The sequence below is a fragment of the Staurois parvus genome, unplaced genomic scaffold (assembly GCF_062004578.1).
Source record: "Staurois parvus isolate SC_StPar_1 unplaced genomic scaffold, SC_StPar_1.0 ptg001319l, whole genome shotgun sequence".
Lineage (NCBI taxonomy): Eukaryota > Metazoa > Chordata > Amphibia > Anura > Ranidae > Staurois > Staurois parvus.
Window position 1 is genome coordinate 74767 of NW_028319115.1, and position 15250 is coordinate 90016.

Consider the following 15250-nt stretch of genomic DNA (forward strand, 5'->3'; position numbering starts at 1 on the left):
ATCTATCTATTATCTATCTATCTATCTATCTATTATCTATCTATCTATTATCTATCTATCTATCTATTATCTATCTATCTATCTATCTATCTATCTATCTATCTATCTATTATCTATCTATCTATCTATTATCTATTATCTATCTATCTATCATCTATCTATCTATCTATCTATCTATCTATCTATTATCTATCTATCTATCTATCTATCTATCTATCTATCTATTATCTATCTATCTATCTATTATCTATCTATCTATCTATTATCTATCTATCTATCTATCTATCTATTATCTATCTATCTATCTATCTATCTATCTATCTATCTATCTATCTATTATCTATCTATCTATCTATCTATCTATTATCTATCTATCTATCTATCTATCTATCTATCTATTATCTATCTATCTATCTATCTATCTATCTATCTATTATCTATCTATCTATCTATTATCTATCTATCTATCTATCTATCTATCTATCATCTATCTATCTATCTATTATCTATCTATCTATCTATCTATTATCTATCTATCTATCTATCTATCTATCTATCTATCTATCTATTATCTATCTATCTATTATCTATCTATCTATCTATCTATTATCTATCTATTATCTATCTTCTATCTATTATCTATCTATTATCTATCTATCTATTAATCTATCTATTATCTATCTATCTATTATCTATCTATCTATCTATTATCTATCTATCTATCTATCTATCTATCTATCTATCTATCTATCTATTATCTATCTATCTATCTATTATCTATCTATCTATCTATTATCTATCTATCTATCTATCTATCTATCTATTATCTATTATCTATCTATCTATCATCTATCTATCTATCTATCTATCTATCTATCTATCTATCTATCTATCTATCTATCTATTATCTATCTATCTATTATCTATCTATCTATCTATCTATCTATCTATCTATTATCTATCTTCTATCTATTATCTATCTATCTATCTATCTATCTATCTATTATCTATCTATCTATCTATCTATCTATCTATCTATCTATCTATCTATTATCTATCTATCTATCTATCTATCTATTATCTATCTATCTATCTATCTATTATCTATCTTCTATCTATTATCTATCTATCTATCTATCTATCTATCTATTATCTATCTATCTATCTATTATCTATCTATCTATCTATCTATCTATCTATCTATCTATCTATTATCTATCTATCTATCTATCTATCTATTATCTATCTATCTATCTATCTATCTATCTATCTATCTATCTATTATCTATCTATCTATCTATCTATCTATCTATCTATCTATCTATCTATCTATTATCTATCTATCTATTATCTATTATCTATCTATCTATCATCTATCTATCTATCTATCTATCTATCTATTATCTATCTATCTATCTATCTATCTATCTATTATCTATCTATCTATCTATCTATCTATCTATTATCTATCTATCTATTATCTATCTATCTATCTATCTATCTATTATCTATCTATTATCTATCTTCTATCTATTATCTATCTATTATCTATCTATCTATTAATCTATCTATTATCTATCTATCTATTATCTATCTATCTATCTATTATCTATCTATCTATCTATCTATCTATCTATCTATCTATCTATCTATCTATCTATTATCTATCTATCTATCTATTATCTATCTATCTATCTATCTATCTATTATCTATCTATCTATCTATCTATCTATTATCTATCTATCTATCTATCTATCTATCTATCTATCTATCTATTATCTATCTATCTATCTATCTATTATCTATCTATCTATCTATCTATCTATCTATCTATCTATCTATTATCTATCTATCTATCTATTATCTATCTATTATCTATCTATCTATTATCTATCTATCTATCTATCATCTATCTATCTATCTATCTATCTATCTATTATCTATCTATCTATCTATCTATCTATCTATCTATCTATCTATTATCTATCTATCTATTATCTATTATCTATCTATCTATCTATCTATTATCTATCTATCTATTATCTATTATCTATCTATCTATCTATCTATCTATCTATCTATTATCTATCTATCTATCTATCTATCTATCTATCTATCTATCTATTATCTATCTATCTATCTATTATCTATCTATCTATCTATCTATCTATTATCTATCTATTATCTATTATCTATCTATCGATCACATATTCCTTTTCTGATAAATGTCATAACCATAATTACACATAGTGGTTCCGGTATCTTTCTTCAACCCATCCCCTAGTCCGGGGGTGGGCAACTGCGGTCCTCCAGCTGTTGTAGAACTACAAGTCCCATGAGGCATTGCAAAACTGACAGTTACAAGCATGACTCCCAAAGGCAGAGGCATGATGGGGCTTGTAGTTCACCAACAGCTGGAGGGCCACAGTTGCTCACCCTTGCCCTAGTCCATTCACGCTGGTGCAGACTTAAAGGGGAACGTCACCCAAAAGGGCAATTTCCACTCATTTACATCCTCCCCCCCTCCACTGCCATATTTGGTACTATTTTTTTTTTGGGGGGAGCGGGTACCAGGTTATGAAAAGTACCCGCTCCTACTTGCAGTCAGAGGCACCGTAGCAATCAGTGCCACAGGATCGCTCCCCACCTCCTTCCCCCCACAGACCTCGAGCCCATTCACAAAGCTCCACGTGACTTGTGCATGCGCAGAAGGGAACAAGGCTTCGCTGCCCATTTCCCTTACCCAAGATGCCGGCGCCTGCACCCGAACTTCTATGAAAAATCGACCAGGGTGAGCAGGGGCGGACTGAAAACTCATGGGGCCCCCAGGCAATAGGGGATCATGGGGCCCCTGTGTCCTTGCCCAAACTCAAAATAGCCTATGAAAAAGGTACCAGGGGCATCTCATGGGGCCCCCTACTGACCCCGGGCCCTCGGGTCAGTAATTGGTCAGTCCGCCCCTAAGAGTGAGGACATTGCTGGATCCCTGGACAGGCAAGTGTCCTTATACAGTGTTTGCAGCTGCTAGCTTTTAGTTTTTTTGGGGGGAGGGGAGCCTGGAGCTCCTCTTTCAGGCCACATTCACATCGGTGAGGTGCGGTTCTCCGCATCGTGTTTTTAAGCGCACATTTTCATCACAGCCCCCCATTGCTGCATGCGCATTCATAAAACGTGCGTTCTAATAGAGTTCGGTGGCAGCGCACCTAAGAAACTGCAGCGCACGGATCTGTACCTGGCCTCATCTACTGTATACTGGTAAACAGTGCTGGGCCAAGGTCATCTAGACCCCGGGGCGAACATGCCAAACCGTGCCCCCCTAAGATGTATGGGCATTATGTGTCAGCAAAAATCTCCCCCCCCCCCCAAAAAAAAGAAAAGACTGAGCATTAATCTGCATGCTTGACACCTAAGCATAAATCCCCTCCTCCCAGTACAAGTCACACCCCCCTGCTGATATTCCCCCTCCCAGCACAAATCTTTGCCCCCCCCCCCCCATTCCCCCCGGGGAAAAAAAATCACCCCTACTAGCACTAATCCTCTACCCTTAAAATTCCCCCTCCTATTACACATCCCCCCCCCAAGATATAAGAGCATTATGTGTCAGCAAAAATCTCCCCCCCAAAAAAAGAAAAAACTGAGCATTAATCTGCATGCTTGACACCTAAGTATAAATTCTCCCTCCTCCCAGTGCAAGCCACAACCCCCCTGCTGAAATCTCCCCTCATAGCATAAACCTTTGCCCCCCCCCCCCCATACCCCCCAGAAAAAAAAAACTCCTACTAACACAAATCCTCTACCCTTAAAATTTCCTCGCCTATAACACATTTTCTCCCCCCCCCCCCACACACTGCAAATCCCCCCTCCCAGCACAAGTCTTTGCCCCCCCCCATTCCCTCCGGGAAAAAAAATCACCCCTAATAACACTAATCTTCCACCCTTAAAATTTCCCCTCCTATTACACATTCCCCCCCCCAAGATGTATGAGCATTATGTGTCAGCAAAAATCTCCCCCCCCCCCAAAAAAAAAAGAAAAGACTAAGCACTAATCTGCATGCTTCCCCTCCTCCCAGTACAAGCCACAACCCCCCTGCTAAAATCCCCCCTCCCAGCATAAATCTTTGCCCCCCCCCCCCCATTCCCCCCAGAAAAAAAACTCCTACTAACACAGATCCTCTACCCTTAAAATTTCCTCGCCTATAACACATTTTCTCCCCCCCACACTGCAAATCCCCCCCCCAGCACAAATTCCCCCCTCCCAGCACAAATTCCCCCCCCAATACTCCCTTCCAGCACAAATCTTTGGCCCCCCCATTCCCCCCGGGGGAAAAAATCACCCCTACTAGCACTAATCCTCTACCCTTAAAATTCCCCCTCCTATTACACATCCCCCCCCCCAAGATATATGAGCATTATGTGTCAGCAAAAATCTCCCCCCCAAAAAAAGAAAAAACTGAGCATTAATCTGCATGCTTGACACCTAAGTATAAATTCTCCCTCCTCCCAGTACAAGCCACAACCTCCCTGCTAAAATCCCCCCTCTCAGCACAAATCATTGCTCCCCCCCCCATACCCCCGGAAAAAAAAATCCTACTAGCACAGATTCCCTACCCTTAAAATTTCCCCGCGTGTAAAACATCCCCCCCCAGCACAAATTCCCTCCTCCCAGCACAAATTCCCCCCAATCCCCCCTCCAACACAAATCATCTTCCCTCCATCCCCCCTCTCAGCACAGAATCGTACATCACCACTCATAGCATCCCCCCCCCTTCAAATCTCCCCTCCTAGGACAATTCTTATCCCCTGCCGCTGCCCAAATTCCTCCTCCCAAACAAATCTCCTCCCCCTCAATCTCCTAATAGCGCCCCCCACCTCACAAGATACCATAGTGCCCGGGGCAGCCGCCCCTCCTGCCCACCCCTTGTCCCAGCCCTGCTGGTGAGTACATAGTAGTGCAAGTTCAGCTGTTTGTTGATAAACGTTTTCTCTTCGCAGCAACAATCGGGAATCTGTTTTTTGTGGACAATTTCCTCTGACGTGTTCCGAACTCCTCCACCGCGATTAGAATCCCCTTCTACCACTCAGCTATTGCCATTAGCCAGGGGTACCTTCATTTACATCCACAACTGCTCATTCCTTCATTTATTCATTCATTCATTTATTCATTCATTCCTTGATTTATTCATTCATTCATTTATTTATTCATTCATTTATTCATTTATTCCTTGATTTATTCATTCATTCATTTATTCATTCATTCATTTATTCATTTATTCATTCATTCATTCCTTGATTCATTCATTCATTCATTTATTCATTCATTCATTCATTCATTTATTCATTCATTCTCGGTGAAAACCCTACATGTATCAGATCAGATATGGAGAACAGATGCAAAGATCGCCTAGCTGGTGCACAGACGTCGATCGCCTAACGAATGCGCGCTGCACATGAATCTAATGTAATACTTTGTGTTCTTGGATTTTATTCTGTCGGCACAATCTATGTCTCCATGCGGCGATAGAGAAGCCGCACTGCGCTGCGCCCCATAGGTGCAAGATTGGAAAGCTGGGTAGGACGGGTTTTCTTTAGTGGTAGTGCAGCGCCCTCCAGTGGTGGAATATAGGCACTACGTGATTTGGTGCAGCTCATTTAGACGGTCGCTAGCTCTGGTGAGATCAGCACTTTCTGGGCTTCTAGAATATCAGCATCTGCAGCTCATTATTATTATTATTATTATTATACAGGATTTATATGGCGCCAACAGTTTGCTCAGCGCTTTACATTACAATGGGAGACAATACAGTAACAATACAATACAATACATGAGGGGTTCGAGGGCCCTGGTCCTTGGAGCTTACAATCTAGGAGGGAGGGGATAGTGGTACAGGAGGAAATAGCTGGGGGGGGTGGAGTGGTAGGAAGAGTGGAGGGGATTGGCAATTAGGTAGGGCGGGGTAGGCTTCTCTGAAGAGATGGGTTTTCAGGGTGCGCCTACAGGAGAGGAGGGTAGGTGATAGTCTGATGGATTGGGGTAGGGAGTTCCAGAGGATGGGGGAAGCCCTGGAGAAGTTCTGGAGATGGGCATGGGAGGAGGAGACCAGGGAACTAGAGAGAAGGAGGTCTTGTGAGGAGCGGAGAGTACGTTTTGAGTGGTAAATGGATATCAGGTCGGTGATGTAGTTTGGGGCAGTGTTATGGACAGCTTTGTACGTCAGTGTTAGTAGTTTGAATTTTATGCATTGGGCAATCAGAAGCCAGTGGAGGGATTGGCAGAGAGGGGTGGAGGACACTGAGTGGAGGCCAGTGGAGGGATTGGCAGAGGGGGGTGGAGGACACTGAGTGGAGGTCAGTGGAGGGATTGGCAGAGAGGGGTGGAGGACACTGAGTGGAAGTTAGTGGAGGGATTGGTAGAGGGGGGTGGAGGACACTGAGTGGAGGTTAGTGGAGGGATTGGCAGAGGGGGGTGGAGGACACTGAGTGGAGGCCAGTGGAGGGATTGGCAGAGGGGGGTGGAGGACACTGAGTGGAGGTCAGTGGAGGGATTGACAGAGAGGGGTGGAGGACACTGAGTGGAGGTCAGTGGAGGGATTGGCAGAGGGGGGTGGAGGACACTGAGTGGAGGTCAGTGGAGGGAATGACAGAGAGGGGTGGCAGAAGCTGAGCGGTTAGTAAGGTGGATGAGTCTGGCCGCAGAGTTCAGGATAGACTGAAGCGGGGATAGCCTGTGGTGAGGTAGGCCGGTGAGGAGGGAGTTGCAGTAGCCGAGTCGTGAGATAATAAGGGAGTGAATGAGTTGCTTAGTAGTTTCTGGGGTTAGGCCCTTTCGCTGCCGAAGACGTTTTGGCATTTTTTAGAATACAAAAACATTTTAGGCCTGAAGATGACACCCCCTCCCCCCCCCCCCCCCCCCTCACCCACTTTCAGGTCCATACAATATACAGACCTGGTTGCAAAAGGCAGTCAATATCACATAGACACGCCCTCATGGGGCCCCCTACTGACCCCGGGCCCTGGGGCAGTGCCCGAGTTTCCAAATGGTCAGTCCTCCCCTGGTGTGGACTAGCAGAAGGAACCACCCGCACAAATGGGAACCTAGCCTTTCAAAGCCTTACACATACAACTGGGCAACCATGATGCTGATGTGGCCCCAGATTTTGAAATGGAGTTTGACACCCCTGAGTATAATAATAATAATAATCCTCAGCACAGGGGCGTAGTGGTTTTCACTTCTGCTTTGCAACACTGGCATCATATCTGCAATATCTGCATGGAGTTTGCATGGGTTTCCTCTTCCACATGTGCTTGAGGTGATTGTAGCCGTATTAGTGCATTTGTGACAGAAACAATGGAGTCCTGTCCGGGATACTTTTTTTATTTGCACTAACATACAATTCTGAGGACAAGTTTTCGGGGAATGTCCCCTTCATCAGGGTCCAGGCAGTACTACTCACAAAGTTTTAGCAGAATGTTAGAAGAGATGTTGAAAGGGGGAGGAAAAAAAAAGTGACTGTTGTCCCCCCCCCCCCACCCACCAGTCTTTGCTTTCTTATCTCTAGTCTAATCCTAGTCTTATAACCATTACTGTGTACGTTTCTTTGTGTTTTTTGTTTTTTCCACCCCCTTTCAACATCTCTTCTAACATTCTGCTAAAACTTTGTGAAGTAGTACTGCCTGGACCCTGATGAAGGGGACATTCCCTGAAAAATTGTTCTCAAAATTGTATGTTAGTGCAAATAAAAAAAGTATCACGTCAGTACTCCATTGTTCCTCTTCCATGTGAAATAGTCACCTTAAATTGTAAGCTCCTTGAGGTCAGGGATGGATGTACAATATGTAAAGCGCTGCCTAAGGCAGTCCACATGGTAAAGCACAGCATATGTTCTCCCTGTGCCTGCCTGGAGTTTGCATGTTCTCCCTGTGCCTGCGTAGGTTTCCTCCGCATACTCCAGTTTCCTTCCACACTCCAAAGACATGCTGGGAGGTGAATTGGCTCCTGTCTAAATTGTCCCTAGTATGTGTATGTATGAATGTGAGTTAGGGACCGTAGATTGTACGCTCCTCGGGGGCGGGGACTGATGTGAATGTACAATATATATGTAAAGCGCTGTGTAAATTGACGGCGATATATAAGTACCTGAAATAAAATTACCATGCAGCCTGGCTTCAACATGGAGCAGTATGATGCACATTTCAGTGAATCACACTATTTATTATTATTATTCGTATCATTATTATACAGGATTTATATTATTATTATTATTATTATTATTATACAAGATTTATATTATTATAATACAGGATTTATATTATTATTATTATACAGGATTTATATATTATTATTATTATTATTATACAGGATTTATATATTATTATTATAATACAGGATTTATATTATTATTATTATTATACAGGATTTATATATTATTATTATTATAATACAGGATTTATATTATTATTAATATTATACAGGATTTATATATTATTATTATTATACAGGATTTATATTATTATTATTATTATTATACAGGATTTATATTATTATTATTATACAGGATTTATATTATTATTATTATTATTATACAGGATTTATATATTATTATTATTATTATAATACAGGATTTATATTATTATTATTATACAGGATTTTTTATTATTATTATTATTATTATTATTATTATACAGGATTTATGGCGCCAACAGTTTGCTCAGCACATTACAATATAACGGAAGACAATACAGCAACAATACATTTCAATACAAGAGGGATAGGAGGGCCCTGATCCTGGGAGCTTACAATCTAGGATTTTTTTTCTTTATTTTAATATATGTATTATATGTTTCATATATATTATTATTATTACTATTATTATTTTTTATATTATATTACATGTACTTGTATTTTATTATTATAGGTACTTATATAATGCTGTCAATTTACACAGCGCTTTACATATATATTATACATTCCCATCACTCCCTAACCCTCTGTATTCTGATTGGCTGTCACATCACTCTATCCAGGGGATGACAACCTTTAGCACTCTGGCTGTTGTGGAACTACAAGTCTCAGGAGGCATTGTAAGACTCTGACAACCACAGGCGCGACTCCAGGAGGCAGAGGCATGATGGGATTTGTAGTTTCACTGAACAATGCCCACCCCGCTACAATTCTGAACTTTGTTACATTGTTACTCATGAGAAGTACTGACCTCATCCTGGGTGGAGAACACTCCGTACGGCAGATTCTGGAGGGGAAAGTCGCAGTCGCTGGGTACAGGGATGAAGGACATGGCTGACACCGAGACGGCTGAGTGTCACAAAGACTCCCAAACCTTGTCTGATCTCCAACATCTCATTCCAGATGTGTCCCATCAAAGCGTCTGCTTCCTCCTCCCCGTCCAATCCTGGAGAGCCGAGCTCCTCCACCCCACCATTCCACTAATCCAAACCAGGGGCACCGTGACTCAGCCATTCCTGGGGGCAAAGGGCAAGTGTGCCTGAAATTCGGGGGAGGACAGCCTGGCTGCTGCATCAAGGCACATTACCCTACATATATATATATATATATACACACACATTACCCTACATATATATATATATACACACACATTACCCTACATATATATATATATACACACATTACCCTACATATATATATATACACACATTACCCTACATATATATACACACACACATTACCCTACATATATATATATATACACACATTACCCTACATATATATATATATACACACATTACCCTACATATATATATATACACACATTACCCTACATATATATATATATATATATATATATATATATATATATATATATATATACACATATATATATACACACATTACCCTACATATATATATACACACACATTACCCTACATATATATATATATATATATATATATATATATACACATATATATATACACACATTACCCTACATATATATATATATATATACACACACATTACCCTACATATATATATATATACATACACACACATTACCCTACATATATATATATATACACACATTACCCTACATATATATATATATATATATATATATATATATACACACACATTACCCTACATATATATATATATACACACACATTACCCTACATATATATATATATATATATATATATATATACACACACATTACCCTACATATATATATATATACACACATTACCCTACATATATATATACACACACATTACCCTACATATATATATATACACACATTACCCTACATATATATATACACACACATTACCCTACATATATATATATACACACATTACCCTACATATATATATATATACACACATTACCCTACATATATATATATATATATACAGTCATGGCCGAAATTGTTGGCACCCTTGATATTTCTCCAGGAAATCATGTATTTCTCACGAAACGTATTGCATTAACACATGTTTTGCTATACACATGTTTATTCCCTTTGTGTGTATTGGGACAAAACAAAAAAAGGGAGGAAAGAAAGCAAATTCGACATAATGTCACACAAACCTCCAAAAATGGGCTGGACAAAAGTATTGGCACCCTTTCACAACTGCGGATAAATAAGAATGTTACAAGCATGTGATGCTCCTGTAAACTCACCTGGGGCAAGTAACAGGTGTGGGCAATATAGAAATCACACCTGAAAGCAGATAAAAAGGAGAGACGTTCACTTAACCTTTGCATTGTGTGTCTGTCTGTGCCACACTAAGCATGGACAACAGAAAGAGGAGACGAGAACTGTCTGAGGACCTGAGAACCAAAATTGTGGCAAAATATCAACAATCTCAAGGTTACAAGTCCATCTCCAGAGAACTAGATTTGCCTTTGTCCACAGTGCGCAACATTATCAAGAAGTTTGCAACCCATGGCACTGTAGCTAATCTCCCTGGTCGTGGACGGATGAGGAAAATTGATGAAAGATTGCAACGCAGAATAGTCCGGATGGTGGATAAGCAGCCCCAAACATGTTCCAAAGACATTCAAGCTGTCCTGCAGGCTCAGGGAGCATCAGTGTCAGCGCGAACTATCCGTCGACATTTAAATGAAATGAAACGCTATGGCAGGAGACCCAGGAGGACCCCACTGCTGACACAGAGACATAAAAAAGCAAGACTACAGTTTGCCAAAATGTACTTGAGTAAGCCAAAAGCCTTCTGGGAAAACGTCTTGTGGACAGATGAGACCAAGATAGAGCTTTTCGGTAAAGCACATCATTCTACTGTTTACCGAAAACGGAATGAGGCCTACAAAGAACAAAACACAGTACCTACGGTAAAATATGGTGGAGGTTCAATGATGTTTTGGGGTTGTTTTGCTGCCTCTGGCACTGGGTGCCTTGACTGTGTGCAAGGCATCATGAAATCTGAGGATTACCAAAGGATTTTGGGTCGCACTGTAGGGCCCAGTGTCAGAAAGCTGGGTTTGCGTCCAAGATCCTGGGTCTTCCAGCAGGACAATGACCCCAAACATACGTCAAAAAGCACTCAGAAATGGATGGCAAAGAAGCGCTGGAGAGTTCTGAAGTGGCCAGCAATGAGCCCAGATCTAAATCCCATTGAACACCTGTGGAGAGATCTTAAAATTGCTGTTGGGAAAAGGTGTCCTTCCAATAAGAGAGACCTGGAGCTGTTTGCAAAGGAAGAGTGGTCCAAAATTCCGGGTGAGAGGTGTCAGAAGCTTATTGATGGTTATAGGAAGCGACTGATTTCAGTTATGTTTTCCAAAGGGTGTGCAACCAAATATTAAGTTAAGGGTGCCAATACTTTTGTCCAGCCCATTTTTGGGGTTTTGTGTGACATTATGTCATATTTGCTTTTCTGCCTCTGTTTTATATTTGTTCCAATACATACAAAGGGAATAAACATGTGTATAGCAAAACATGTGTTAATGCAATACCTTTTTTGTGTGAAATACTTGATTTTCAGGAAAAATATCAAGGGTGCCAACAATTTCGGCCATGACTGTATATATATACACACACATTATCCTACATATATATATATATATATATATATACACACACATTACCCTACATATATATATATATATACACACACATTATCCTACCTGTGTATATATATATATACCTTCATACATAGAATACAACCCTGAGACTTTACAACCACTTTAGTGCTACGCAAGCCTAGGTTCACCCTAGAATGCCGTGCATGAAACCTGCGATCCATGTGCGATTCCCGCACTGCATTCCAATCACACTGCCCACAATCCATGTGCGATTTCCTTACCGAATTCCAATCCCAATGCCCTCGATCTATGTGCGATTCCCGCACCGCATTCCAATCACACTGCCCACAATCCATGAGCGATTCCCACACCTCATTCCAATCACACTGCCCGCGATCCATGTGCGATTCCCGCACCTCATTCCAATCACACTGCCCGCGATCCATGTGCGATTCCGTCACCACATTCCAATCCCACTGCCCGCGATCCATGTGATATTCCCGCACCGCATTCCAATCCCACTGTCTGCAATGCATGTGCAATTCCTGTACCGCATTGAAATTACACTGCCCGCGATCCATGTGCGATTTCCACACCCATTCCAATCGCACTGCCCGCGATCCATGTGCGATTTCCACACCCATTCCAATCGCACTGCCCGCGATCCATGTGCGATTCCCGCACCGCATTCCAATCGCACTGCCCGCGATCCATGTGCGATTTCCACACCCATTCCAATCGCACTGCCCGCGATCCATGTGCGATTCCCGCACCGCATTCCAATCGCACTGCCCGCGATCCATGTGCGATTTCCACACCCATTCCAATCGCACTGCCCGCGATCCATGTGCGATTCCCGCACCGCATTCCAATCGCACTGCCCGCGATCCATGTGATATCCCCGCACTGTATTCCAATCACCCTGTCTGCAATCCATGTGCGATTCCCGCACCGCATTCCAATCGCACTGCCCGCGATCCATGTGCGATTCCCACACCGCATTCCAATCGCACTGCCCGCGATCCATGTGCGATTCCCACACCACATTCCAATCCCACTGCCCATGATCCATGTGATATTCCCACACCGCATTCCAATCACCCTGTCTGCGATCCATGTGCGATTCCCGCACTGCATTCCAATCCCACTGCCCGCGATCCATGTGCAATTCCCGTACCGCATTGAAATCACACTGCCCGCGATCCATGTGCGATTCCCACACCGCATTCCAATTGCACTGCCTGCGATCCATGTGCGATTCCTGCACCGCATTCCAATCGCACTGCCCGCGATCCATGTGATATTCCCGCACCACATTCCAATCGCACTGCCCGCGATCCATGTGCGATTCCCGCACCGCATTCCAATCGCACTGCCCGCGATCCATGTGCGATTCCTGCACCGCATTCCAATCGCACTGCCCGCGATCCATGTGCGATTCCCGCACTGCATTCCAATCCCACTGTCTGCGATCCATGTGCAATTCCCGTACCGCATTGAAATCACACTGCCCGCGATCCATGTGCGATTCCCGCACCGCATTCCAATCGCACTGCCCGCGATCCATGTGCGATTCCTGCACCGCATTCCAATCTCACTGCCCGCAATCTATGTGCGATTCCCGCACCGCATTCCAATCGCACTGCCCACGATCTATGTGCGATTCCCGCACCGCATTTCAATCCCACTGCCCGCGATCCATGTGCGATTCCCACACTGCATTCCAATCGCACTGCCCTTGCCATCTGCAGCGGGTGTCAATGCAATCTTAACGACACCCCCCAAACGCAGGTCACTAATGCAGTGCGAACACCTGTACAGGATCGCAGGGTACAAAGCGGCCATGTGATCCAGTTGCAGTGCGGTTCCAAGATTGGTGCATGCACGACTTTGGTGCAATGCGGTGCGATTTGAGCCGAGTAAAAATGAACGGCCTCAAATCGCACAGCACTGAATCGCACGTGAAATGTACAGGAATATGATGTACCGCACCGCATATATGTGAACCCGGGCTAAAAGTGAGATTCAAAACCAAAAATATATATTAAAAATATAAATATGTATCTGCTAATCCGTGTAACATCGCTCCTCCATCCAGAATTCAGACACCCTAATGCCTCATGTACACCGTTGCTCCTAAACGCGCGCTTTTGGCGGGTTTTTTTTTGCCAAAGACCCTGAAATCAACTCAATAAAAGTCTGTGTGTCCATTAGGGTGACACCGATACTAAGCCGATACCGATACCTTTGTAGTGCAATCTGAGCCCATACATGTAAGTGAGAGAACTGAAGGTTTGTTGGGTAAGGAGGGGATGTCTCTTTGCCGATCACACAAAAGGTGTGTAATTGATATCCCTGGAGGTGTCTGCAACATGGAACAGGATTTGGCGTTGCTGGAAGATTGGTCAAAAAATTGGAAATTGCAATTCAATGTTTCTAAATGTAAAATAATTCACCTAGGGGAAAAGAATCCCTTGAGAGAGAACAATATTGGGGGTGCATTGTTGGCCAGCACTACAGAGGAAAAGGACTTGGGGGTACTTATGTCACATGATTGTAAAATGAGCAAACAGTGTGACCGGGCAGGGGGGACAGTGAATAGAACTCTAGGATGCATCACTAGAGGGGTCACCGGCCGGAGGAAGGAGGTCCTGATTCCTCTATATAGATCTCTATATCACTAGAGGGGTCACCGGCGGGAGGAAGGAGGTCCTGATTCCTCTATATAGATCTCTATATCACTAGAGGGGTCACCGGCAGGAGGAAGGAGGTCCTGATTCCTCTATATAGATCCTATCACTAGAGGGGTCACCGGCAGGAGGAAGGAGGTCCCGATTCCTCTATATAGATCTCTATATCACTAGAGGGGTCACCGGCAGGAGGAAGGAGGTCCTGATTCCTCTATATAGATCTTATATCACTAGAGGGGTCACCGGCAGGAGGAAGGAGGTCCCGATTCCTCTATATAGATCTATATATCACTAGAGGGGTCATCGGCAGGAGGAAGGAGGTCCTGATTCCTCTATATAGATCTTTATAGCTCTAGAAGGGTCACCGGCAGGAGGAAGGAGGTCCTGATTCCTCTATATAGATCCTAACTCTAGAGGGGTCACCGGCAGGAGGAAGGAGGTCCTGATTCCTCTATATAGATCTTTATACCACTAGAGGGGTCACCAGGAGGAGGAAGGAGGTCCTGATTCCTCTATATAGATCTCTATATCACTAGAGGG

At 42.0% G+C, this 15250-nt stretch overlaps 1 protein-coding gene across 1 annotated transcript in view; it reads right to left on the reverse strand.

Annotated features, from left to right (window-relative positions):
- The window catches only part of FAH (fumarylacetoacetate hydrolase), a 64268-nt gene extending 54871 nt beyond the window's left edge, over positions 1-9397 (reverse strand). The window contains exon 1 of the mRNA XM_089661165.1: positions 9211-9397. Coding sequence (XP_089517291.1) covers positions 9211-9291 — 81 coding nt within the window. The 5' untranslated portion in view covers positions 9292-9397. The remainder of the gene's footprint in view (positions 1-9210) is intronic.
- Positions 9398-15250: the final 5853 nt, after the last annotated feature.